Source organism: Loxodonta africana, chromosome 6, assembly GCF_030014295.1.
Source record: "Loxodonta africana isolate mLoxAfr1 chromosome 6, mLoxAfr1.hap2, whole genome shotgun sequence".
Classification (NCBI taxonomy): Eukaryota; Metazoa; Chordata; class Mammalia; order Proboscidea; family Elephantidae; genus Loxodonta; species Loxodonta africana.
Genome location: NC_087347.1, coordinates 95,043,686 through 95,071,159, shown reverse-complemented (window position 1 = coordinate 95,071,159; position 27,474 = coordinate 95,043,686). Strand labels below are relative to the sequence as shown.

General features: G+C 39.7%; 1 protein-coding gene across 6 annotated transcripts in view; it reads left to right on the top strand.

The window, feature by feature from the left end:
• The window catches only part of FMNL2 (formin like 2), a 349,026-nt gene that overhangs the window by 222,626 nt on the left and 98,926 nt on the right, over positions 1-27,474 (top strand). For all 6 annotated transcript variants that reach the window (XM_003406014.3, XM_010586319.3, XM_010586318.3 and 3 more), the window contains exons 3-4: positions 8,449-8,529; positions 14,147-14,223. In XM_003406014.3, coding sequence (XP_003406062.1) covers positions 8,449-8,529; positions 14,147-14,223 — 158 coding nt within the window. The remainder of the gene's footprint in view (positions 1-8,448; positions 8,530-14,146; positions 14,224-27,474) is intronic.

Here is a 27,474-nt window from a genome sequence, read left to right as displayed (position 1 = left end):
TTTGTGTGAACTGCATTCCATTTGTATAGTTAGTCCTGCGAGAGCTGAGTTGTTATGGCTTGTTCTGTTCACTCCTTCTGGGGAACCATGATTCTAGTCTATACTCTTGGCCCCAAGTGTGTGATTCTTGGCCTCTCTTATGCTGTTTAAATCTTTTCCGCCTATATACAATATTACTGTTATGTATTATTTTTATCATTGCTTCTCCCAGTCTATCTGTGGTCGCATTATCCACCTTAGAAGAAAAACTCTTGAGGACATGGTTTCTTCCTGTCACTGTAACTTTGAAGAGCACTTAGCATCATGCTCAAAAAAAAGAAACAAAAACATTCTGTGGAGTTGATAGAGCTGCCCCATAGGGTTTCCAAGGTTGTAAAATCTTTACAGAAGCAGACTACCACATCTTTCTCCTTCAGAGCAGCTGGTGAGTTTGAACCACTGACCTTTTGGTTAGCAGCCAAGGTATTAACCACTGCGCCACCAAGGGTTCCTAGCACCATGCTAAGCCCTGCGAATTAGTGCTTCCTAATAGCAATGATGCTGGTTTCAATTATGGCTCATTTGAAGACTACAGGTTGCTTATTCAGCGTTTGGAAAGGAAGCCCAACTACTTCCAGCTTCTAGGAAGAAAAACATTCAAGTGTAGAGAGTTTGTGTGCACAAAAGCAAAGGCCCTTTAAGTTTTTACTCTCTAAAGTAAATATTACAAGATCAGAGTAACAATAATGGTATAATGATGGTGACATCTAGTTCATCCTTAAGCATGTTGAAGCAGCTTACGTAGCTCCGCTAATAATCTGCTGAAATAGAGCCAGCCAGTGACCCTGTGGCCATGTCAAACAGAGAAAGAAACTCAGCCGAATGTGTGCTTGACAGCCATTCACTTCCCAGAGGTGTCCTCTCTTCTCAGATGTCTCATTAAAATTTCTTTCCTTAAACCTTGGGAATATTAAGGGATAAGATGGACTTGAATGGAATTCTGTTTGCTTGTGGAGCTGCGTATCCAAATATGATTTATGGAACAGAAATGCTTATAACATGCTTGTTGTGAGTCTAGCTAACAGCAGTTAACCTCAATTAAGTAATTTCTCATGTAATTATACACATGAATAGAGAGGATGTAAAGGCTTTAGAAGTCTTTTTTGCTAGACAAGTGTCCAGTTCCAAACTTGCATGCGACAAGGCTTTCAGTGACAAACGTCATCAGATTTTGGTGGAGAAAGGGGACGTGGAGGGGGGAGCAAAGAAACAGTTTGGCTGATGAGGAAGAATCTAAGGCACCTATCTGTGTCTGATAGGAAAGGTCATGTTGTAGCGTAACTGGCGAGTTCCCTTTACTGTAAGTTACCTCATCAACTCAGAATACCGTTGTCACAGTCACTTCGTTTAGTTCCATTTAAGAATGACCTGGTGTTCAAATCCAGGATGCAGTAGACTCGAACTTTAATCATTGAGTCCAGTAGATGCTTTGTCATTTTCATATCCGCAGGCCAGACTTCTGTGTAGGTTCTCTAACCTTCCTGGTGACAGGGAAGCATAAGCCTTAGTGAAGTGTGTTAATGAGGAATGCATAATTATGAAAGGTATTAAATGGTTTCAGAGCCATAGAGACACAACACAGGCTTGTCAGCAAATGCACTTTAACTATAACATGGAGTACCCTAAGTTTGTCTGACTTACATCTGGCGCTGAACCCACCCGGTGTATGTCTGTATAGGGTGTTTACATCTCCTTATGTACTTTTAAACTTTAAAAAATTACCCTTAATTTATGAGGAAGGTGACTTATATATGGCATTTAAAAGAAGTTTAATTTTTTGAACATAAATACTACGTAATTTTTTTGAATATGGATACATAACATACTAGTTTGTGCGTACTAGGACTCAAAGATAAATAGAACATGTTTTCACCCTTTTAAAAACATGTACTCTGTTAAATTCAAGATGGGCACATTTATAAGTGTAGTGAAAACAAACAAACAAACAAAAAAATAACCCCAAAAAACCAAGGGTCAGAGAACCCTAAAACCTGAATTTGAATCCTTAATCTGCTAGTTACAGAGATATATGATTTTAGGCAAGTGATTTAATCCCGGGGCTCCAACTCCACCACCAATAAAGCAGAAATAGTACCTACCTGCCAGATAGAAGGAAGTTTTGAATGAACTGAGTGGTCTGAAGAACATGGTAAGCTGTAAAGTGTCATTAAAAGGTAAATTAATAATCTTCGAGACACAAAAAGCATTGCCCCAGATGAAAAGGTAATTACATTCCTAGGCTTGCATGAATGAAGTCACTTTTTGCAGTGAAGAAATTTTCTGTTTATAACCAGAGAGATGTACTGAGTAGAAATTGAATTTCTAACACCCTAAATTATTAAAGTAAAATATTTTGCAAACAAGACAAAGTTACTGATCCTGTGTACCTAAGATTTGTTTCCCCGTCTTCCCTTCCACGTCCCTCTCAGTGCAGTTTGTAGGATCTGTTGTTGTTGAGTGCTAGTGAGTCCATTTCAACTCATAGCGACCTCATCCCACAGTGTAGGCCTGTCCCATAGGGTTCTTTAGGGTGTAATTGTTACTGAAGCAGATTGCCAGGTCTTCCTCTTGTGGAGCCACTGGATGGGTTTGAACTGCCAACCTTTCGGTTAGCAGCCAAGAGCTTAACAATTTGTGCCACCAGGGCCCCTTTTGTAGGGTCTAGTGTACTTGAATGTTCATGGCTTTGAGATTTTTCTTTGAATATTTATGGGAAACAATTAAAACCCCCAGGAAATTGGTGTTTCCTATCCTGAAACATTTTATGAAGAAAGTTTGATGGCACAAACAAACAAATGACAGGAGGTCATAGTGGTGGTGATACCACTCAATTAGACATTTGAAGGACATTTGTATATTGAACTCTTTCAAATGGCCCAACAATTCATGCTGACAAATGACCATGATTAAAAATTTTTTTTTAATCTGTAAGAATATTTGTATATAATGTAATTTAAGTTGAAAACTTAATTAAGCTACTCATATCAATAGGGTTGAGCAAGTTGATAGTCGTTGAAAAAATACCGTGTGGAAGCGAGGCTGATGGAAAATTGTGCCAGCCAAAGGCAATTTTACGTTTCAGTGCAAAATCTAAAATTCTGATAGTTAAAGGAAAATGTTTATTAAATGAATATTGTCTTAGTTATCTAGTACTTCTCTAACAGAAATACCACAAGTGGATGGCTTTAACAAAGAGGAATTTATTCTCTCACAGTCTAGGAGACTAGAAGTCCGAATGCAGGGCGCCAGCTTCCAGGCAATACTTTATCTGTTGGTTCTGGGGGAAGGTCCTTGTCATCAATCCTCCCCTGGTGTAGGAGCTTCTCAGCACAGGGACCCCGCGTCCAAAAGATGTGCTCTGCTCCCAGTGCTTCTTTCTCAATGGTATGAGATCCCCATGTCTCTCTTCTTCCTTCTCTCTTTTATTGACTCAAGATACAAACTAATCCTGTAGATTGCATCCAGCTTCATTAACATAACTGCCTCTAATCCTGTCTCATTAACATCGTAGAGGTTGGGATTTACAACATATAGGATAATCACATCAGATGATAAAATGGTGGACAACTACACAATACTGGGAATCATGGCCTAGCCAAGTTGATACACATTTTGGGGGGACACAGTTCAATCTGTAACAAATATGATGCTTATAATCCACCCAAAACCTTTAAAAATAAATGTGTTTTAGTAAGATGCTAAAATGTCCAAAGTATTCCCCAAAATGTTTCTATTGCCCAAGTAGTCACATAGAAGACAAAAATAAAAGGTTTGGTGAGTCGGGTGCTGGTTTTATAACTCAAACAGTAGCTTCATTTGAGATTAGACAAAAAAACCTCAAGTTTTAGAAAAGTAATTGGGACTTCGTGTTCTTTTTCCAAAATGATTTTATTTGGACTGCTGGATGTAGGCCAAGTTTTCCAAGACGTAGCTGCGGTGTGGGCCTACTGTGTTTTAAGGGTTCAGGTTTCTTCACTTTCTCTTTGTTGGAAATACAATTAGTAAATTACTCAAAGAATTGAGGAGACACAACAGCAAAGGGTAAGCACATTTGAAAAATCGCAAGTTTATTAAATTTAGATCTTGTCCATAATTTCAAATCCTAAAAAAAAAAAAAAAAAAAAAAAAAAATCCAATCCACAGGGCCAGTAAATATGTGTGTATTTAAGGAAGTCCTTCTGAGTTACCATGCTGTTACACTGTCAAGTAGGGAACAGAGAAAGCTCCATTTATTGACTGTCATAACTGGGATTCACTGATTGAGAGAAGGTCAATGTGTTCCATTTACTACTTGGCTAGTTTTTGTTATTTTAAAGGAATAAGTAAGTTTTTCTCTTGTGAGGTCATTGCCTAAAAAGAACAAAAGATTCGAAGCCTCTCAGCAACTGTCCATAGGTTCAGATTACAGGTCTCAAGCAAATCATGCATTAGCTAGCGACAGTTACTGTTCCTTGCGCTTGGTGAGCTTTGTGAGTTAGGGACCTCATATTTAGAGGAGGGTGATGTGTACTATAGCAGAGGGGAGCACAGTTTGAGTTGTCACTGGTCATAAAGTGATTATAGGATTTTTAAGAATTTGGATATTTGGAACTATTATTGAGAAGTATAAATTTTACTTGTATTCTAATATCTCTCTGATATCAACTGTTGCCATACATAAGGTTGGAAATAATGACTAGTTTCTAGGTAGCTTATCAGTTCATTTTTCAGAGCTTTGTGCAATTATTTTAGTCCTCAACTGGGCTATTGCTACAGCTCCATGGCAGTAGGAATCCTCTCTGATCCTATGGCGAAGTGGTGATTAAAAAAATAGGATTTTATACATAGACACAGTGATGGCCCTGGAGCTGTTGAATACTTGTGAATCAAATTTGAAACTGCTCTCAGGATAGAAATTTGGAAGAACGATTAGCAACAATATGGTGACCATTTTTAATAACTTTATTGAGATATAATTTATGTACTGAAAATTCACCCCGATCACTTATGTATCTAAAGAGAAATATTGATGCGTGTCTCACTGCAAAGAACTTCCTCTGTTTTAAAGTAATAAAAATAAAATATATATTTTTGGTAATAATATGATCTTTTCCGTAATAGTAAGATGCTCTTTTGTATTTCTAAATCTGTAAGTGAACAGAACTTGAGTGCACCAGGAAGAATGTTGTGGTTCCCTGTGTAGGAGAAATATAAGTTTATATGTGTCAACAAATGCTTAAACACACTGGCCAATAGTCAGTAGTTGTGAAATACCGAAAAATTCCATTGTGGAGAAAACAATTAGCAGATTAAAAAGAATTAATTACTAGGATAACATGTTTTGGCTGTAGATAGAAAAGAACTTGATAAGAATATCCTGATTCCATAGAGAATCTTTGTTTTTCCTTTTAGAGCTTTTTATCTTAAGATTTTTTTTTTTTTTAATTGTACTTTAGATGAAGGCTTGCAGAGCAAACTAGCTTCTCATTAAACAGTTAACGTATGTGTCGTTTTGTGATATTTGTTGCCTGCCTCATGACAGACATCAGCACTCTTTGCTTTTTGACCTTCGGTTTCCCATTACCAGCTTTCCTGTCCCCTCCTGCCTTCTCATCCTTGCCCTGGGCTGGTGTGCCCATTTAGTCTCATTTTATTATGGGCTTGTCTAATCTTTGGTTGAAGGGTGAACCTCAGGAGTGACTTCATTACTGAGCTGAAAGGGTGGCTAGGGACCATATTCTCAGGGTGTTTCCAGTCTGTCAGACCAGTTAAGTCTGGTCTTTTTTTTTTTTTTTTGGTGAGTTAAAATTTTGTTCTACATTTTTCGCAAGCCCTGTCTGGACCCTCTATTGTGATCCCTGTCAGAGCAGTCAGTGGTGGTAGCCAGGCACCGTGCTGGACTCAAGTTTGGTGGAGGCTGTGGTAGTTGTGGTCCATTAGTCTCTTGGACTGATGATTCCCTTGTGCCTTTGGTTTTCTTCATTCTTCCTAACTTAAAATTTTTTGTCTGTAACGTATATAACATGTATACATAAAAGGTCTTGAAGCCAATTTATAATATGATTAAGTATAAAACGATCACCTGATTAACTACATACTACTCAGGTCAAGAAATAGAACACTGCCAGGCTCTTGGGGGCACTCTGTATTTCCCATCATGATTACTGCCCTTCCCCCAATTCAAACCTCCACCCTGACTTTTATGCTAATCATTTGCTTAAAAAATAACATGTACACACACACACACACACATATATATATATACAGAGACAAACACACACACATGTTGTTGTCGAGTGCTGTCAGGTCGATTTTTAGCTCACAGTGACCCCATGTGACACAGTAGAACTGTCCCATAGGGTTTTCTGGGCTGTGATCTTTACTGGAGCAGATTGTCAGGTCTTTTCTCCTGGGGAGCTGCTGGATTCAAACCACCAACCTTTTAGTTAGCAGCCAAGCACTTAACCCTAGTGCCACCAGGGCTCCGTGTATGCGTACACACATACCAAAAAAAACAAACCAAACATGTTGCTATCAAGTTGATTCCAACTCATAGCGACTCTGTAGGACAGAGTAGAACTGCCCCATAGAATTTCCGAGGAGTGCCTGGTGGATTCGAGCTGTCGACCTTTTGTTTAGCAGCCGTAGCACTTAACCACTACAGGGTTTCCACATACATACATACACACACACACATATATACATATACATACACACACATGCGCATACACACATACATACATGCATATATATATATATATATATATGTAGTGGTTAAGTGCTACGGCTGCTAACCAAGAGGTCGGTGGTTCAAATCCTCCAGGCGCTTCTTGGGAACTCCATGGGGCAGTTCTACTCTGTCCTATAGGGTCCCTATGAGTCGGTATCAACTCGACGGCAGCGGTTTTTTTTTTGTATGTATAAAACATTCTGGCTGTGTTTATATATATGTGTGTGAGTGGGTGCGTTTGTTATGTATGTTACAGAGTAGAATGACTCCATAGTGTTTTCTTGGTTGTAATCTTTACAGAAGCAGATTGCCAGGCCTTTGTACCATGGCACCACTGGGTAGGTTTAAGTTGCCATCTTTTAGGTTAGTAGTCGAGTACAGACCATTTGTACCACCCAGGGGTCTGGTTCGTGTGTGTGTGTGTATGTAAACTGTGCGTATATGTGTAGTTTTATCATCCAAGTGTACACCCTAAGGAGTCTTGGTGGTACAGTGATTAAGAGTTCAGCTGCTAACCAAAAGGCAGCTCGAATCCACCAGCTGCTCCTTGGAAACTCTATGGGGCAGTTCTACTCTGTCCTATAGGATCGCTGAGAGTCGGAATCAACCTCTTGACGTTGGATTTGTTTGGTTTATACATCCTAAACATTATAGTCCTGCCTGTTTTTGAACTCTGTATTATGAAATAATGTGTTCCTTTTTTTTGCTGAACATCAGGTTTCTAGGATCTGTCCATAAAGGAGCACAAGGTGTAGTATGTTCATTTTCACTGTTACGTAGTATATCATTGTGTGACTATAATGCAAGTACCTATCCGTTCTATACTTTGTGGGCATTTGGTTTTTACCTAGTATTTTACTGCTGCCTATCTTGCTTTGGTCATTTTGGTCTATAAAACCTGGCACACATGTATACGAGTTTCTGAAAGTGTGGTCCCTCTCTCAGCAGCATCAGCGCGAAAGTTGTTAGAAATGCAAATTCTCGAGCCCTACCGCACGCCTACATTTAAATACCACCTCTGAATATATGTTATATATATTATGTGTTTTTTCCAATGACTGTGCCATTGCTCGAAATACTTTTGGAACTGCCTCAGGAATCCATTAATAGTAACACATACATGTATGTGCACACACAGATACACGTACACTCCTACGTTTTTGTCACTTAATATATTCACTCCTCGTTTTGCAACAAATTAATTTTATCGAAGTTGAGTGGAGTCTTTGGCTCAGAACAGCTTAAGGCTATTTTCAATGATAAAATACTCAAAAGAGAAAGATTTGCCAGTACCGAAGATACGTAAAAGAATATGTAGCAGACTGAAGACTTGCTAAAAGAGGTCCTGAAATAGGTTGGGCAAAACATCATTTGTAGAATGAGAACTGCAGTGCTTTATAGAGAAAGCCCTGCAGACTCTGGAGGTGGGCAGAAATGGGCTCAAATCTACTTGTACCCCTGTTACCTTAGGGAAGTACTGAATGTCCCTGAGCCTCAGTTATCTCCTATGTGAAGTGAGGATCTTAATCTCCCCTATAAAGATTCAGCACCACTAGTAGTACCTCAGTGATCATTTGTGGGGCCATGTGTGTACTGTGGATGCATTTGGGCTATGGACATGCAGTATTTGTTTGTTTGAATGTGCATGGCTGTGTTGCACCTTCACAGCTTTCACACTCTTTACTTTGTGCTCCCTGCAGGAACGATTCCAGGTGAAGAACCCTCCCCATACATACATTCAGAAGCTCAAAGGCTATCTGGATCCAGCTGTAACCAGGAAGGTAAGATGGATTTGTTTTCACTCTTTGTTGTCACTTTGTCCTTTGCAGGCAGAGTCCTCTTGCATTGGAAGGCCTTCCTTCCTCTGTGTGACAGCCTCTGCCAGAGCCTCCAGGAAAACCATCTTTGGAGACTGACAACATAAGGAGACAAAAATGCCATCCTCCTCACGCAGGGATACGTTTGAATGTGTTTCCCTACAAAGGGCGTCTCATACCTCCGATGGTTATTGAGTCAGTGCCATTTCCAGTTACACAGGGCTGAGAGTCCCTTCCAGAGGTGTTTCCCAACCAAAAAACTAGACCCATTGCTGTGGATTCGATACTGACTCATAGCAACCAGAGGTGTTTAGGCCCCTGGAAAAGCAGGCTTTGCAAAGGGAATGCTTGTCTTTCATGGCTTGGTGCATTTCCAGAGACCTTGAAAAAATCACTGGGGCTTTGTCATCCCAGCTGTGCGCTCACATCCTGTGTTGATGCTTTTAGCAGTTCCCCCCACCCCAACCCCTGCCCCTGGCGCCAAGAAGGTAAGGAGAGAAGAGCTGATCCATTCTCATCTGCTTCTCTAATTTTATAAACAAGCCCTGCTTTGTATAGCCACACAATTGGTTTAAACCGATGCCTCGTGGTAAACCATGTAGCCTGGCACAGCCCTGCAGCCCTGATCTGTCCAGGGATGGTTCAGGGCAGCGCCGTCCTTGCTCAGGATGGGAAAGGAGGCTCATCACCAGGCTTGTCACCAGATAGCACTTGTTTTTTGTTGACCTTTCACAACTCCTGCTTTCAAGGCTGCAGTGAAAATATGAGCTACATTCTCTCTGTTGTTTTCAGTGTGAGACTCATGAAAAGAGAAAGGCATGTTTTTCCTGGTTAGCCAGTTTTCAGAGCCCTTGTCTTTTTTTCCCCCCCTTTTTCCTTTTTTAAATCTTCTCCTTTTCCTTCACGATCTATCATCTTCTCCGAAAAAAAGTCAAGCAAAAGAGAACGGTTCTTATTTCCTTTGGAAATGTCCTGGCCCTTTGCTCTATGGTTAGCACATAGACAAGAGGGTCTAAGATCTAGCAGTGATAATGAAAATCAACTGCAGACTTTCACAGTGAGCTCCACGCTGGATGTGACTTGAACATGACATAGTCTTGTCATCTAACAATGTGTCTGTTGAAGTACTGTAATATTTTTCCCCCAACAACATGGCACATATATGATGAGACAACTGCTTAGTAATTCCTATTAGGGAATCTCCTTCCCTAAGGAGGCATCAGCTTCAAATGTATCAGATGAGAGAGGGTTAAAGGAGGACACACTTGTACACATAGGGGCAGCAAGACTGTATTTAGGAATATTTTCAGAAACTCTCAAACTTGTAAGCCTGCGGGCTGGCTAGCTCAGACACCAGCATCGGGCACGTTACTTCCCCTCCCAGTTGAGGATGGCGGAAATGCTGATGTTTGTACACAAGACTGAAATCTCAGTTTAGCCTCCCACTGGTCCCTTGAACGAAATACATTCCATTCCAAAACAACTGGCTCAACATTTTTCAAATTCTGAAGAGAAAGGAGAAAAAATGTAAACTACGAGAGAACGCTTCTTAGACTCCAGGCCTTAAGCCCCGTAAGTATAAAGATGTGGACTTCTTCCTGGCAGAGTTCCACTTCTTCTTTGGATCATCTATTTCTGGTTTAAGGCAAAGAAAATGAAACAAACAAAAAAGCAGCAACCAAAAAGCTTCTCAGAAAGCATTTTACTCCCTCACCAACAACAAGAGCTATGACAAAAGATGGCCGAGTGGGTTGACCTTCCTTCTGAAATGACTGCTCTGGACCGTGTGTGTTCACCTGAATGGCCTTGTTTGGTTTGTGCCTCATCTTTCAAGATAAATCATTCAGTGCAGAAAGAAGTAAAATGGATGTTGAATCACCCATCCCTGATTTAGTAAGATTTCTGTCAGGAGCTGGCAGTAGGACACAGTCTGTTCCACCAACATAATTGTAAGGCTTAGAGTCTGGAAAAAAGGAGATTTTGTTTGGAATAAGGCATGGCTTGCAGCTAAAATGAGTTTAAGATCCTCAGCTGTATTTTGGCTGGAGGGGGGGAAAAAAAAAGAGATTTCAAATCAGGGCTTTAAATTTTAGCCAGACAGTCTAGCCTGGGCATTCTTTCTTTAACTGCCTTTGGAGTTCTCGAATACTTTGTTCATCAATCTTTTATTTGAACTGAATAAAAGACGCTTAATTTGCTCTCTCTTTAAGGAAGTTTCTTAAGCATATTCTATTTAGATTTTCTTCTAAATAGTTATAAAATGAAACCCTCTAGGGCAGGGAAGGAATAGCCTAAATTAGTTATCTCTGTGACCAGAACATGCCAAAGCAGCCTCCTCACTGAGTGTCAGGGGCTGTTAGTCTGTGCATTGAGGGATGTGCTCATGTCTGGCATGGAAAAGGCTACAGACCATAAAGAAAGGAGTCGGGTCCTCTGCTGCTGCCGTTGTAAAACGAAACCTGTTGTATGGATCTGCTGGGCTCAGCTGCCTCCATGGGCTCATCCCTGGGGCCCCTTTTTAATGGGCAGGACAGTGAGGATGGTATGAACTGCTAATGAATCCTACCTGGTTCCTTTCTACTGGTCCCCACAAACACGCGATTTCTCTTTGAAGTGTTTTAAAGAGTCCCGGATTACATTGCAGAAGTTCAGATTATTAGCACTCATTATTTATGTGTTAGAGACATAGATAACGAGCCTTTCTTTCCTCTAGTCCAGAATCCAGCTGAAGATTGTTGAGTATCAGAGATAGTATCATGGGGTGGGGCAGGGATTTAGTTTTACTTCAGTTATCATGCAGTTACATAAGTAAATGTTGGCTGCATGGAGTTCTGCTTTAGTTATTTTGTTGTGATATGCATCTCTTAGTCCTTCAGCAGGACCTTTTTTATACTCTGTTACGTCCTCAGTGCCACTCTGGGTGCCCTTGTGGCTGACGATATATCTGAGGGACAGCCTTGCCCTGGGAAGCATAAGGCAGAGTTAGGGGACCAGCAAAGGCAAAGACCAACAGCGAACAGGGCAGAACTCAGTGAATTGAGACAGGACTGAGTAGCTCAGAACGTGGAAGAGTTTTCAAAGGCCAAGTGTGGAGGTAGCCTCTGTTAGTTTCCTGAGGCTACTGTGACAAAGTCCCACAGAGTGGGTGGCTTAAGACAACAAATATATTGTCTTACAGTTCTAGAAGGTAGAATGCTGAATTCAAGGTGTCTGTAGGGCCAGTAGCTCCATGAAGGCTCTAAGGAAAGATGATCCTTTATTGTATCTCCCAGCTTCTGGTTGCAACAGGTATTCGTTGGCTTGTGGCAGCATGACTCCAGTCTCTGCTTCCATTATAACACAGCCATCTCTTCTCTGTTCTTTTGTCTGTGCCTCTTCTCCTCTTTGATAAGGGCAGTAGTCACACAGGATCAGGACCTACCTTACTCTAGTATGACCTCTTCAGAGACCCTGTTTCCAAACAAAGTCAGGTTCACAGGGACCTAAGATTAGGACTTCAGTGTATCTTTTTGAGGGACACAGTTCAGTTCGTAACAGCCCCAGACTCATGACTCTGACATGGGAATGGCCACTTTAGAGCAGCCAGCACAGCTGGGAATAGCTGCTTCAGCTGTGTAGCCACAGGTCTTATCTTTTTTTTTAGTAAATGGCAGAGAAAAATATTGTTTTCCTTCTCTTCCCTTCCATATCTGTGCTGTGGAACTGTTCTCATTCACTCCTTTGTATTCCATTCCTAATTTTCATTTCCAAGGAAAGAGGCAACGGGGAAGACCTGTTAGCCATTTACCCTGCACTACTCCTCTTTATCCGAAGTACTATAGTGAGTGTCCTTAGTACCCAGGGGGCTCTGGGCTTGGATGTCCCTCCAAACTATAGATGACTCTGCCTTTTCTTAGGCCTTTCTTGACAAAAGAGGGGAGTGCCTTCTTTTTGTCATCTCATCAGGGATAATTTTTCTTTGGTATATCCCTCTATGTCTAGATTCTAAAAACGTTAGAAGGTCTTTAGGAGTGAGAGTTGGGGGGAAACAGAGACTTTCCTTCCTCAAGGCCCTGATGAGAAGCAGCTGGTAGAGAAATAAGGGACTTTCAGAAGAGGAAACAAGGTCACAGGAGCCTGTCCATGCTGAATGGAGCATTCCAGGTCTTCACTGGGGTATCAGGTCCTACCCTGTGTCCTGGCTCTCCCTACCCCATTGTCTGGAATCCTTATTCTCAGCCTCCCTCCTTCTTGCCCTTGGAAGCTCTCCTCCCAAGCCATGGGAGTCATTATCAGAGACTTGGAGCTGGGTTACTCTCTGTTCCCGCCGCAGTTGTGGCAGCAGCAGGAGATGGGTACCGACATCTTGAGTCAGAGTTCTCAAAAGCCCTTTCTGTAAACAGTGTAGCATAAACGTGGTTTGGGTCTGTAGCACAAATAGCATAGAACTCTTCTTAGAGGGCATTGCACATCAAATTTCCTTCTTCCAGTGTGGTCTGAGACTTTAGCCATGCAAATAAATGTTTCTGCAGAAAGATGAGTTCCAAAAGAACTGATGTGAAATGCAACCTTTTGGTATCTCAGAGATGATATGGAGTCCAGAGGATAGAGAGGTGAAGGTATTTATTATCAAAGAATTTGGTGAAGAAAGAAGACCTGAGGGACAGCTGGGAGGATAGGTGGGATTTTGATAGGTAAGGGGGTGAGGAAAGGCATTCCAGAAACTTCCAAGGGAGAACTAAGGGGCAGAGGTAACTGTGATGTGTATTTTTGGAACATGTTAGGTTGTGTGGAAAAGAGTTAACATAGCAGGCCTGAGACAGCTATGCTTAGAAAGGCTTGCCTACTAGATTGGTCTTTGGCTGGCAGCTGGGAACTTCGATTTCGCTACTTTTCTCACCATTCCCTGATAAAAATGTCTCAGTGTGCCTAAGCTGTTTGCACAAATGATACAGTTTATAGTCCACACTTGCTTCCTTCAGGGAGTCTGGGGTTTTGGTATGCTCCTGGCAGTGGGTGCCTATGTGACCAGCCCCCAATAAAAATCTTGGGCACTTAGTCTCTAATGACCTTCCCTGGTACAAACATTTCACATTCGCTGTCACAATTTGCTGCTGGGGGAATTAAGTTTGTTTTGTGTGACTCCACTGGGAGAGGACTCTTGGAAGCTTGTGCCTGGTTTCCTGTAGACTTTACTGCATGTACCTTTTCCCTTTCGTGATTCTATTTTGTGTCCCTTCAGTGTAATAAATTACGGCTGTGAGTATAACTATATGCTGAGTCCTCCTAAACGCATCTTCAAACCTGGGGTGGCCTTGGTAACCCTGCCACATAGGTATGTTGGTGAATGTTCTTGCATATATGGGGTAGGAAACAGTAATCTTACTCAAATAGACTTACTATGTGAAATAAGTAATTCTTCTAGTCATATCTCATAAGCTGATATTTATGTTGAGAAAATGTGTGCTTTGCCAAAGAAATATGAGAGAGTGTACCTTTGAAGCAAAATTAATTTTCATGTGTTAAACTTGTTATAATTAAGCTGTAATTATAAAAAGTTGGTAAAATATGTTTTGTGAGAATATGTTTTCTTGAATTACAGAAATTCAGGCGGCGTGTTCAAGAATCTACACAAGTGCTGAGAGAGCTGGAAATTTCTTTAAGAACCAATCACATTGGGTAAGTGTACCCTTTAATACCTTAGCTCTAAGGCTTTTGGAAACGTTACAAAGTGAGCAAATCGTATTAAAAGAATTAAACTTCTTTATTCATTATTAGTTAAAAAACTGTTGTTGAGATGGCTGGTAACTTTTGTTAGAGCCTGAATTATTCACTGTATAAGAATCAGTAGATCAGGAAAGATAATTCTTGATTTGGAGTATTCGTAACAGCTATATAACTCTTTGCTTGGGTGCAGTGAATATGGGCAGTTCTTGATAATTGCCTAGTCTCATGTGAAAATCAGAAACCTTCAGCAAGTAGCTATAGACTGAGATCCTGGTACATCTGTAAGCTTTCACTGTTGCTCTCCAAGCTGATTAGCTGAGGCTACTTTCCTCAATTCCTGGCATTAGAGGCCTGGTGGTACAACGGTTAAGGGCTCTGCTGCTAACTGAAAGGTTGACAGTTCAAACCCACCAGCCACTCCGCAGGAGAAAAGACCTGGATCTGCTCCCATAAAGATTCTAAACCTGCTGACATCAAGTTGATTCTGACTCATAGTGATCCTATAGGACAGAGTAGAATGCTCCATAGGGTTTCCAAGGCTATAAATCTTTATGTAAGCAGATTGCCACATCTTTACTTCCATGGAGGGGCTTATGGGTTCGAACTACTGATCTTTTAGTTAGCTGAGTGCTTAACCACTGTGCCACCAGGGCTCCTTTCCCATAAAAATTACAGCCTAGGAAAACCTGTGGGACAGTTCTACTCTGACATTATAGTGTCGCTATGCATTTGAATCAACTTGACAGCATACGACAACAACATGGGCCAGAAAGGGACAGACGCTGGAGTGCTGTCAACCTGACCCCTGTCATTGCGCTCAGTCTCTGCTTCGTATATCTCAGAAATTTAGGACCATAAAGTATAAATCTACTTAGGGAAGATAAACTTGGGGAGTCACTGCACTATTTCTGAGAGCTTCTCTCATACAACAACATGGATTGATTTGCCTCAAGCAAGTACAGCCTCATCGCATTCCCTCTTATTATTGGGGTGGCATAATTGTACAGCACCTTAAAATAAGATGGTTTGTCTCTAAGGCGGAATGGTGATGTTGAATGAACACCAGATCAAGTATCAGGTGGCAGTGGTAGTGTTAGTTGCTGTCAGTCAATTCCTACTTTAGGAGACCCCATGTATGCAGAGTAGAACTGCTGCATAGAGTTTTCAAGGCTGGGATCTTTCAAAAGCAGATCACTAGGCCTATCTTCCAAGGCACTTCTGGATGGGTTTGAACTGCTAACCTTTTGACCAGTAGTTTAGCACTTAACCATTTGGGCCACCCAGAGACTCCACAAATATCAGGTACCTACCCTATTTGGTAACCTTAGTTCTGCCCTAAGGATGAGTTTTTTGTTTTTTTTTTAAATTGCAGAAATGCAAGTGTAATTTATACGTGATGGAGCTTGACTGAGAATACCCATTTCGTAAAGGAGAACCTGTCATATTTTTCCCCTTGAGAACGAACGTTCTGTCTCAGAACATGTACTGTGTAGAACAGTGGGTCATAGAATCATGATTTTAGAACTGGGAGAGAATTTAAAGATTACCTAATTCCTTATTTTACAGATAAAAGAGTTAAGAACTAGGGAAGGCAAGGGACTTGGATAAAGTTTTGAGCTCTAGAGCCAGGTGCTTTGGCTCAAAATGCTATGTTCTTTGTGTTTTTAGCTTACCTTGGTACCTTCCCCCTCCCCGCCCCCACCCTCCATAAAAGGAAATAAGTTAATCAGGACTCTGGGATCAAAGCAATGAGGCTTGTCTGTTGGGGGTGAAGGTGGTGGTGATTTAATGCAGTTGGGCATCCAAACTTAGGAAATTGAAATACTTTCTAATATATGTGGATCAGGAACTAGATTCTATCTGGTAGAGCCCAACCCTGTGCTATTGGCACTTCTCGTTGACTGAAAATGGTGTAGTGAGTTGCAGCCAGGATTTCTATAAATTGTCAAAAGGCATTTCTTTAAGCAGTGCTGAAACAATGTGAAATTGACCATCAAATACCAAGGCAAGACCATCATTTCTAATACAAAGTCGGCTGAATAGAAGAGCCCTGTTTGGTTTGAAGCCAGTGCAGTCTGCAAGCAATTGGAGTGGTTTGTTGTTTAGAATACTGTAGGCATTCTTAAACACTTCTTTCATCTTTACCAGCTGAAGATTTCCTTTATCTACCACCTATGTGAGAATCTCTGAAACCTTTGACTTTAGGGGCGGAAAAATTCATGGAGTTGAATTGGATGGCTGTATGCAACCAATTACTGCTCTAAACTTATATGGAATGAAACTGCACACCAGGGTTTTGATCTACCTGGTCTGTCTTCCTAGAGGGAAACCTAAACCTGAATTAGACTCTTCATTATGGAAACTAAACTGCCTTGACCTCATTTGATTGGGAAATCTGAAGAATTACTCACTAATGATGAAAATATTGAATTACCGTGATGAGGGATTGTTGGAATGCAAGGTGCTATGTAAATAAAATTCATAGATTGCTTTGCCATTTGCCTAATGGAAAAAAAACCTGGTTCACATTTTCGCCATGACCCTTATTAATTACATAACCTCTTTGAGCTTACTAACCATGTGACCTAGTTAACTAATAATAATTCATACCTGGCATGAATACTCTAAGGATTAAATAAGATAATTTATAAAAGACCTAATGTAGGGTCTAATACATAGTGGTTACTCAATAAATGATAGCTGCTGTTTGTTGTGCTTGTTGAAAATAATATTATATCTAATGGTAATTCAACAATATTATATATCCCTAAAGAATTCCATGCAAAGAATGTTACCTTCTCTATCCAAAATTACCCCGAAACCTAGGAGACTGTGGCTTCCAGAAACTAAAAGGAAAAATTACACTTAAAGTCTGCTTGTTCTGAAGAAGTTATTCTTGGTACGCGCTTGAGTTTCAAGGTTAGAAGTCTAAAGGCTGCGCTGACATTCTAAGCTGCAGCTTTGTCAAGCAAAAGGTTTATTCTGAGTTTTGGTATAAGCTTAAAACTCTAAATGGAGGAATCTTCTGAGAAAGAAAATCAATTTTCTTTGAGACAGATTGAATTAAGAATAATAACTATAATAATAGAGAAGAATTGGGTTATGACTTATCTAAGCTATTGAAATTACTCGAAATACCCTTGAAATGAACCAAGGGCTGTTAGAACAGGCTGAACTGGTGGGATGAATAGCAGATGTCATGATGCTTTGGGTATCAGGGTGATGAGATTCCAGTGATGGTGGTAAGTTGGATAGATTTAGGGGCCTTATTCCGTGGAACTGAGGGGCAGGCTATTTTGTTTTTCGATAATTTATTTAGTAAAACTTTCTATAATAATAGAACATGATTTTTTTCATCCTGAGAACAGGGTCACAGGGTTTCTGAAGGGTGCTCATTTTACTTTATCTCACTGGTGAGTTAGGGGAACGGACATGAGATTTTAAGAGTTATGTGGCAAATTACCAAGGAAGAAAGAAGGAGGTATGGAGGGAGGAGGAAGGAACTGAGTACTCAGTGAACGTCTTCTGTCCTGCAGTTTCTGGCTTCTTTGTGAAGCAGTGCTGGCTGGGCCAGTCTAAAAGAAAAGAAGAAGAATGATGAAGGTGGTTTTAAGATAAGCGCCATGTATGTGTGTGTATCAGGCTACTCTATGATTAATTCATTCTTAAACCAAAACCAGAAACCGGTTGCTGTCAAGTCAGTTCTGACTCATGGTGGCCTGATGTGTGTCAGAGTAGAACTGTGCTCTGTAGGGTTTTCAGTGGCGATTTTTCAGAAGTAGATTGCCAGACCTTTCTTCTGTGGTGCCTACAGGTGGACTCAAACCTCCAACCTTTTGGTTGGCAGCTGAGTGTGTAAACTGTTTCTACCACCCAGGGGCACCGGTTCATTCTTGGATGGCACTTACTGGAAATCATCAAGATCATAATTTCTCATTTATTAAGCCCTGTATTGTTGCTGTTAGGTGCTGCTGAATTGATTTTCAACTGACAGTGACCCCATGTGACACAGGAGAACCGCTGCATAGAGGGTTTTCTAGGGTGTCATTTTTATGGGAGCAGATCACCACATCTTTCTCCTGCAGAGCCACTGGGTGGGTTTGAAGTGCCAACTTTTTGGTTAGCAGCCAAACTCTTTCACACCACCAGGGCTCCTTAAAAGCATTGTATTAGATATTTTAAAAGCATCATTTCATTTATTTCTTATCTCTCACTTTTATTTCTTAAAAAATCTTTTTAGTATTATCTCTTACCCTTGCTCCCAGTTTTATAGATGAAGGTCAGCTATTAAGTATCTTAATTAAGTCCACACACTTATAAGTACTGGGATTTAATCTTAACCCATTGCCATCGAGTTGATTCTGACTCATAGCGACCCTGTTGGACAGAGTAGAACTGTCCCGTAGGGTTTCCAAGGAGTGGCTGGTGGATTTAAACTGCCGACCTTCTGGTTAGCAGCCAAATGCTTAACCACTGCACTGCCAGGACCCCACATTTAATCTTAGGTATTACCTATCTAAATCTAAAGACTTTATCTAAACCAGCAGTTCTCAAACTTCTTGGTCTCAGGACCCTTTATATTCTTAAGTTATTGAGCACCCCAATAAGCTTGTGTTTTTGTGGGTTACATCTATTAATGTTTATCATATTAAAAATTAAAACTGATAAATTTTAAATGTATTAATTTATTAGCAATAATATCCTATATGTTAATATAAATAATGTATTTTATGAAAAACACAAACAATGACAAGATTATCATTATTTTACATTTTTAAGGATCACTTTAATGTTTGGTTAAAAGAAGGCAGCTGTGCTCTGATATGTACATCTGCATTCGCCTTGTTGTGGTTGACACCTGTGAAGAAAATCTAGCCTTACACATACATGCTTGTGGAAAAAGGGATTTTTAGTTTTTTCAGATAAGTATGGACATTCTGATATTATACCAAGATTCAACAAGTGGTCCTTTTTAAAAAATAGTTGAAATGTGGCTCTGAATATATCGAGTAATGTCAGTGAACTTTTTTATCATTTTATTGTTGAGAATATACACAGCAAAACATACATCATTCAACAATTTCTACACATAAAATTCAGTGACATTGATTACATTCTTTAAGTTGTGTACCTGTTCTCATTCTCCTTTTCCAAGTTGTACCTCCCCCGTTAATACAAACTCACTGCCCTCTAAGGTTCCTGTCTAATTTTTCTTGCTGTTGTCAGTTTGATCCCATGTAGATAGATCTTAAAAGAGAACAGTGCTCAAGGAAGACATTCTTTACTTACTAGCTAAACTACTGTTTGTTTTGAGGAAGACATAGGGAATATTTTTGGTTTAAGGTTTAAAAATTACCTCAGGCAATAGTTTCAGGGGTTTATCTACCCTCCATGGCTCCCAAAAGTCTGCAGTCCATGAGAATTTGAAATTGTGTTTTGGATTTCCTCCCTTTTGATTAGGATTCTTCTATAGAATGTTTGATCAAAATGTTCTTCTGTTGCTCCAGGCAAATAGAGACCAGTTATCATGCTTCAGATGACTACTTGCAAGCTTTTTTAAAAATCTATTTATTGTGCTTTAGGTGAAAGTTTACAACTCAAGTCAGTCCCTCATACAAAAAGTTATACATACCTTGCTGTGTACTCCTAGCTTTTCTCCTCTTAATGAGACAGCACATTCCTCCTTTCCACCCTGTATTCCCCATGTCCATTCAGCCAACTCCTGTCCTCCTCTGCCTTCTCATCTCGCTACCAGGCAGGAGTTGCCCACATAGTCTTAAGTGTCTACTTGAGCCAAGAAGGTCACTCCTTACCAGTATCATTGTCCATCGTATAGTCCAGGCCAATCCCTGTCGTAGAGTTGGCTTCGGTAATGGTTCCAATGTTGGGCTATCAAAGGGTCCAGGGACCATGATCATCACTGTCCCTCCGGTCTCAGTGAGATCATTAAGCCTGGTCTTTTTACCAGAATTTGAGATCTGCATCCTACTGTTCTCCTGCTCCATCAAGGATTCTCTGTTGTGTTCCCTGTCAGGGCAGTGATCGGCGATAGCCAGGCACCATCTAGTTCTTTGGGTCTCAGGCTGATGGAGTTTCTGGTTTGTGTGGCCTTTTCTGTCTTTTGGGCTCATTTTTACCATATGTTCTTCATTCTCCTTTGCTCCAGGTGGGTAGAGACCAATTTATGCATCTTAGATGACCGCTTGTTAGTGTTTAAGACCCCAGACACCTCTCACCAAAGTGGGATGCAGAACGTTTTTTTTTAATACATTTTGTTATGCCAGTTGACCTAGATGTCCCCTAAATCCATGGTCCCCAGACCCCCATCCCTGCTACTCTGGCCTTTGAAGCGTTTGGTTATGTTCAGGAAACTTCTTTGCTTTTGGTTTAGTCCAGTTGTACTTACTATCCCTGTGTTGTGTGTTGCCCTTCCCTTCACCTAAAAAAATTTATGTCTACTATCTAGTTAATGAATATCCCTTTCCCTCCCTCCCCACCCTTATAACCATCAAAGAATATTTTCTTCTGTATTTATCTACAGTTCTAATAATAATAGGCCCATACAACATTTGTCCTTTTGCAATTGACTACTTTCACTCTCCTATAGGGTCGCTATGGGTCGGAATCGACTCAACGGCACTGAGTTTGGGTTTTTTTTTTTTGGTTTTACTTTCACTCAGCATAATGCCGTCCAGATTTCTCCATGTTATCAAATGTTTCACAGCTTCATCATTGTTCTTAATCATTGTGTAGTATTCCATTGTATGAATATGCCATAATTTATCCACTCATCTGTTGATGAGCGCACCTTGTTTGCTTCCATCCTTTTGCTGTTATAAACAATACTGCAGTGAACATGGGTGTGCATATTATCTGTTCATGTGAAAGCTCTTATTTCTTTAGGGTATATTCCAAGGAGTGGAATTGCTGGGTCATATGGTAGTTTTATTTCTAGTTTTTTAAGGAAGTGCCAAATTGATTTCCAAAGTGGTTGTACCATATTACATTCCTGTCAGCAGTGTATAAGTGTTCCAGTCTCTCCACAACCTCTCCAACGTTCATTATTTTGTGTTTTTTGGATTAATGCCAGCCTTGTTAGGGTGAGATGGAATCTCATTGTTGTTTTGATTTGCATTTCTCTAATAATAGCTAATCATGAGCATTTCCTCATGTATCTGTTAGCAGCCTGAATGTCTTCTTTGATAAAGTGCCTGCTCGTATCCTTTGCCCATTTTTTAATTGGGTTATTTGTCTTTTTGTAGTTGAGGCTTTGCAGTATCATGTAGGTTTTAGAGACCAGATGCTGATTGGAAATGTCATAGCTAAGAACTCTTTCCCAATCTGTAGGTAATATTTTTACGCTTTTGGTGAAGTCTTTGGATGAGCATAGGTACTTTTAGGAGCTCCCAGTTATCTGGTTTCTGTTCTGGTGTTTGTGCATTGTTAATAGTGTTTCATATACTGTTTATGCCATGTATTAGGGCTCCTAGCATTGTCCCTATTTTTTCTTCTATGATCTTTATCGTTTTAGATTGTATATTTAGGTCTTTGATCCATTGTGTGTTAGTTTTTGTGCATGGTGTGAGGTATGGGTCTTGTTTCATTTTCTTTGCAGATGGATATCCAGTTATGCCAGCACCATTTGTTAAAGAGACTGCCTTTTCCCTGTTTAACAGACTCGGGCCTTTCTCAAATATCAGCAGCTCATATGTGGATGAATTTATGTCTGGATTCTCAATTCTGTTCCATTGGCCTGTGTATCTGTTGTTGTAGCAGTACCAGGCTGTTTTGACTACTGTGGCAGTATAATAGTTTCTAAAATCAGGTACTGTGAGGCCTCTTCTCTTTCGGTAATGCTTTACTTATCCAGAGCTTCTTTCTCTTCCACATGAAGTTGGCGATTTGTTTTCTTTATCTCATTAAAAAATGTCACTTGTATTTGGATCGGGATCACATTGTATGTATAGATTGCTTTAGATAACACAGACCTTTTTACGATGTTGAGTCTTCCTATCCATGAGCAAGGTATGTTTTTCCACTTATGTAGGCCTCTTTTGGTTTCTTGTAGTAGTATCTTACAGTTTTCGTTGTTAAGGTCTTTTATGTCTCCGCTTAGATTTATTCCTAAGTATTTTTATCCTCTTAGGGGCTGTTGTAAATGGTATTGATTTGGTGATTTCCTCTTCCATGTTCTCTTTGTTGGTGTAGAGGAATCCAACGGATTTATGTTTATCTTGTGTCCTTTCTTCAGTTTCAACTTGAACTTTCATATGAGCAATCGATGGTCTGCTCTAGAGCCGGCCCCTGGCCTTGTTCTGGCTGATGATATTGAGCTTTTCCATCGTCTCTTTCCACATATGTAGTCGATTTGATTCCTATATATTCCATCCGGTGAGGTCCATGTGTATAGTCATCGTTTATGTTGGTTTAAAAAGGTATTTGCAATGAAGAAGTCTTTGGTTTTGCAAAATTCTATCATTTGATCTCCAGCATTTTTTTCTATCACCAAGGCCATTTTTTTCCAACTACAGATCCTTCTTCTTTGTTTCTGACTTTTGCATTCCAATCACCAGTAATTATCAGTACATTCTGATTGCATGTTTAATGAATTTCAGACTCAGAAGCTGATAAAAATCTTCAGATTGCTGTGTAAATTTGAGTAATAGTCGTATTAACTGTCCTTCCTTATAGGTGTATGGATATTATCCTATAACTGACAGTGTTGTACTTCAGCATAGATGTTGAGATGTTCTTTTTGACGATGAGTGCAACACCATTCCTCTTCAAGTCATGATTCCCAGCATAGCAGGCTATATGATTGTCTGATTCAAAATGGCCGATACCAGTCCATTTCAGTTCACTAATGCCTAGGATATTGATGTTTATACATTCCATTTCAATTTTGATGATTTCCAGTTTTCCTAGACTCATACTTCGTACATCCTGATTATTAATGGATGTTTGTAGCTGTTTCTTCTCATTTTGCATCATGCCACATCAGCAAATGAAGGTCCTGAAACCTTTACTCCATCCACGCGATTAAGGTTGACTTTACCTTGGCTAGGACCTCCAGCACGATGTTGAGTAAGAGTGGTGATAAGGGGCATCATTGTCTAGTTCCCATTCTCAAGGGGAATGCTTTCAGTCTCTCTCCATTTAGGATGATTTTGGCTGTTGGCTTTGTATAAATGCCGTTTATAATATTGAGGAATTTTCCTTCTATTCTTACTTTGCTGAGAGTTTTTTTTTTTTTAAATCATGAATGGGTGTTGGACTTCGCCAAATGCCTTTTCTGCATTAATTTGATAAGATGATGTGGTTCTTGTCTTTTGTTTTCTTTGTATGATGGATTATATTGATTTTCTAATGTTAAACCATCCCTGCATACCTGGTATGAATCCCACTTGGTTGCAGTAAATTATTTTTTGATATGTTGTTGAATTCTATTGGCTAGAATTTTGTTGAAGATTTTTGCATCTAAGTTCATGAGGGATATAGGTCTGTAATTTTCTTTTTTTGTAGTGTCTTACCTGGTTTTGTATCAGGGATACGCTGGCTTCAGAGAGTAAGTTTGGGAGTATTCCATCCTTTTCTAGGCTCTGAAATACCTTTAGTAGTAGTGGTGTTAACTCTTCTCTGAAAGTTTGGTAGAATTCTGCAGTGAAGCCATCCAGGCCAGGGATTTTTTTTGTTGGGAGTTTTTTGATTACCTTTTCAGTCTCTTCTTTCGTTATGGGTCTATTTAGTTGTTTTACCTCTGTTTGTGTTAGTTTAGGTAGGTAGTGTGTTCCTAGGAATTCATCCCTTTCTTCTAGGTTTTCAAATTTGTTAGAGTACAATTTTTCATAGTAATCTGATATGATTCTTCTAATTTCAGTTGGGTCTGTTGTAATATCACCCGTCTCATTTCTTATTCGCGTTATTTGCTTCCTCTCCTGTTTTTCTGTTGTCAGTCTAGCCAGTGGTTTATCGATTTTGTTAATCTTTTCAAAGAACCAGCTTTTGGTCTTGTTAACTCTTTCAGTTGTTTTTCTGTTCTCTATTTCATTTAATTCTGCTCTAATTTTTATTATTTGCTTTCTACTCGTGCCTGATGGTTTCTTTTGTTGCTTTCTTTCCATTTGTTCAAACCGTAGGGATAATTCTTTGATTTTGGCCATTTCTCCTTTTTTGGAAGTGTGCATTTATTGCTATAAGTTGACCTCTGAGCACTGTTTTCGCTGTGTCCGAAAGGTCCTGATAGAAAGTGTTTTCATTCTCATTGGATTCTATGGATTTCTTTATTCCGTCCTTAATTTCTTGTATAACCCAATTGTTTTTGAGCAAAGTGCTGTTCAGTTTCCTTGTGTTGGATTTCTTTTCCCTGATTTTTCTGTTATTGACTTCTAGTTTTATGGCTTTATGGTTAGAGAAGAAGCTTTGTAATATTTTGATGTTTTGAATTCTCTTAAGGCTTGCTTTATGACCTAATATGTGGTCTATTCTAGAGAATGTTCCATGTGGGTTGGAAAAGAAAGTATACTTGGTTGCTTTTGGGTGGAGTGGTCTGTATATGTCTGTGAGGTCAGGTTGGTGATGGTGGCATTTAGATCTTCCGTGTCTTTATTGAGCTTCTTTCTGGATGTTCTGTCTTCACTGAAAGTGGTGTGTTGAAGTCTCCTAGTATTATTGTGGGGCTGTCTTTCTCACTTTTCAGTGCTGTTACAGAGTTTTTTGTATTTTGAAGCCCTGTTGTTGGGTGCATAAATATTTAATATGGTATTATCCTCCTGGTATATTGTCCCTTTAATCATTATATAGTGTCCTTCCTTATCCTTTGTGGCAGATTTAACTTTGAAGTCTGCTTTGTCAGAAATTAGTATTGCCACCCGTGCTCTTTTTTGATTGTTGTTTCCTTGATGTATTTTTTTCCATCCTTTGAGTTTTTGTTTGTGTCTTTAAGTCTAAGGTATGTCTCTTGTAGGCAGCATATAGATGGATCGTGTGTTTTTAATCCATTCTCTCACCCTCTGTGTCTTTATTGTTGCATTTAGTCCATTTACATCCAGCATGATTATAGATAGGTATGAGTTTAGTGCTGTCATTTCTGTCTTTTTTTGTGTGTTATTTACAGTTTCTTTTTCCCACTTAATTTTTTGTGCTGAGTAGTTTTTCTTTGTAAATTGTGTGTTCCTGTTTTTCATTGTTGTTGATTTTGTTCTTGCTGAGTCTTTATATTTTTCTTGTATTTTATTTTGATGTGTAGGATTATTAGTCTCCCTTGTGGTTACTTTAATATTTACCCCTAGTTTTCTAAGTTTAAACCTAACTTTTATTTCCCTATATTGCCTTGATTTCCTGTCCATATAAAAGATATGTGACTATTTGGTATCTCTTTATTGTTTGAATGTTCTTATCTTTTACATAATGACCTCACTGATTCCCTGTTTTTTAACTTGGTTTAGTTTTATGGTTTCTGTATCTGGGTTTATATCTGGTTCCTCTGTCCTGTGTTCTAGTGTTGGGTTGATATCTGATATTATGGATTTTCTAACCAGAGAATTCCCTTTAGTATTTCCTGTAGTTTTGGTTTGGTTTTTGCAAATTCCATAAACTTCTGTTTATCTGAAAATGTCCTAATTTCACCTTCATATTTGAGAGACAATTTTTCTGGATATGTGATTCTTGGCTGGCAATTTTTTTCATTTAGTGCTTTATACATGTCATTCTATTGCCTTCTTGTCTACATGGTTTCTGCCGAGTCAGCCGAGCTTATTCTTATTGACTCTCCTTTGTAGGTGACTTTTCGTTTATCCCTGGCTGCTCTTAAAGTTTTCTTTTTATCTTTGGTTTTGGCAAGTTTGATTATTACATGTCTTGGTGACTTTCTTTTGGGAGATACCTTGTGTGGGGTTTGATGAGCATCTTGGATAGCTATCTTTTCGTCTTTCACAATACCAGGGAAGTTTTCTGCCAACAAATCTTTCGCAATCCTCTCTATATTTTTTGTTTTCCCTCCCTGTCCAGTTATTCCAATCACTTGCAAGTTATTCTTCTTGATAAAACCCCACATGATTCTTAGGGTTTCTTCACTGTTTTAAATTCCTTTATCTGATTTTTCTTCTAATATATCATTGCCAAGTGTTTTATCTTTGACCTTTCTAATTCTGACTTCCATTTCCTGAATTCTGGTCTGCTGACTTACTACCGAGTTGTCTTATTCTGAAATTTTATTATTATTATTCTGAATTTCTGATTGCTGTCTCTCTATGGATTCTCGCAGCCTATTAATTTTTTCATTATGTTCTTGAATAATCTTCTTAATTTCTTCGACTGCTTTATCTTTGTGCTCCTTCGCTTATTCTGTGTTTTGCCTGATCTCCTTCCCGATGTCTTTAAGAGTTCTGTATATTAATCTTGCATATTGTACATCTAGTAATTCCAGGAATACATCTTCATCCTGAAGATGCCTTGATTCTTTGTTTTGGGAGTTTTTTGAAGAAATCATGGTCTGCTGCTTTATGTGATTTGATATTAACTGTTGTCTCCAAGCCATCTTTAAGTTTTTGTATTGATTTATGTTTGCTCACTGTGTCCTAGCTTCTTGCTTTGTTTTGTTTTGATATACCTGAATAGGTTACTAGAGTGAGCTAACTTGATTATTGGAGCCTTTGAAGCACTAATGTCCTTACACCAGATGGCTAGAGCTGTTAGCAGGTATATGAGCCTAGGAGCCCATTCACTGTTCTTGTGTAGCAGCTCAGGTGTCCAGATAGCCTCTCACCTAGTTTGTGGTGCAGGCTCTCACCTATGATCTTAGAGGAGCAGTGGTGATTGGTATATGCACAAGTTTTTGGTTGCAGCAGGGGTCACACTCTGAGGAAGACAAGGGGCTGATAACCTTCCCCCGAGTGTGAGGAAGGTGTGTCCCAGTTCTCTAGAGAGCTCTGGTGGGTAGGCTCTGCAGACATACCATAGGCACTCAGTGCTGTTAAATGTAAGGACTGGAAGGCACCACTTATCCTTGGACCCCTGTATCGGGTGGCTAGGTGGCATGGGTGGAGCCACCAGTCCTCAGGCCCCTGCTGTGGGTTGGTGAGGGCCCTGTTTAATAGGCAGAGCAGTATCAAATATCAACACCTCCCTCCACCACATATCTGAAACACAGTCAGACCTCAAACAGATTCATCCTTGCAATTTAACAGCCAGATCCTATCTGCTGTA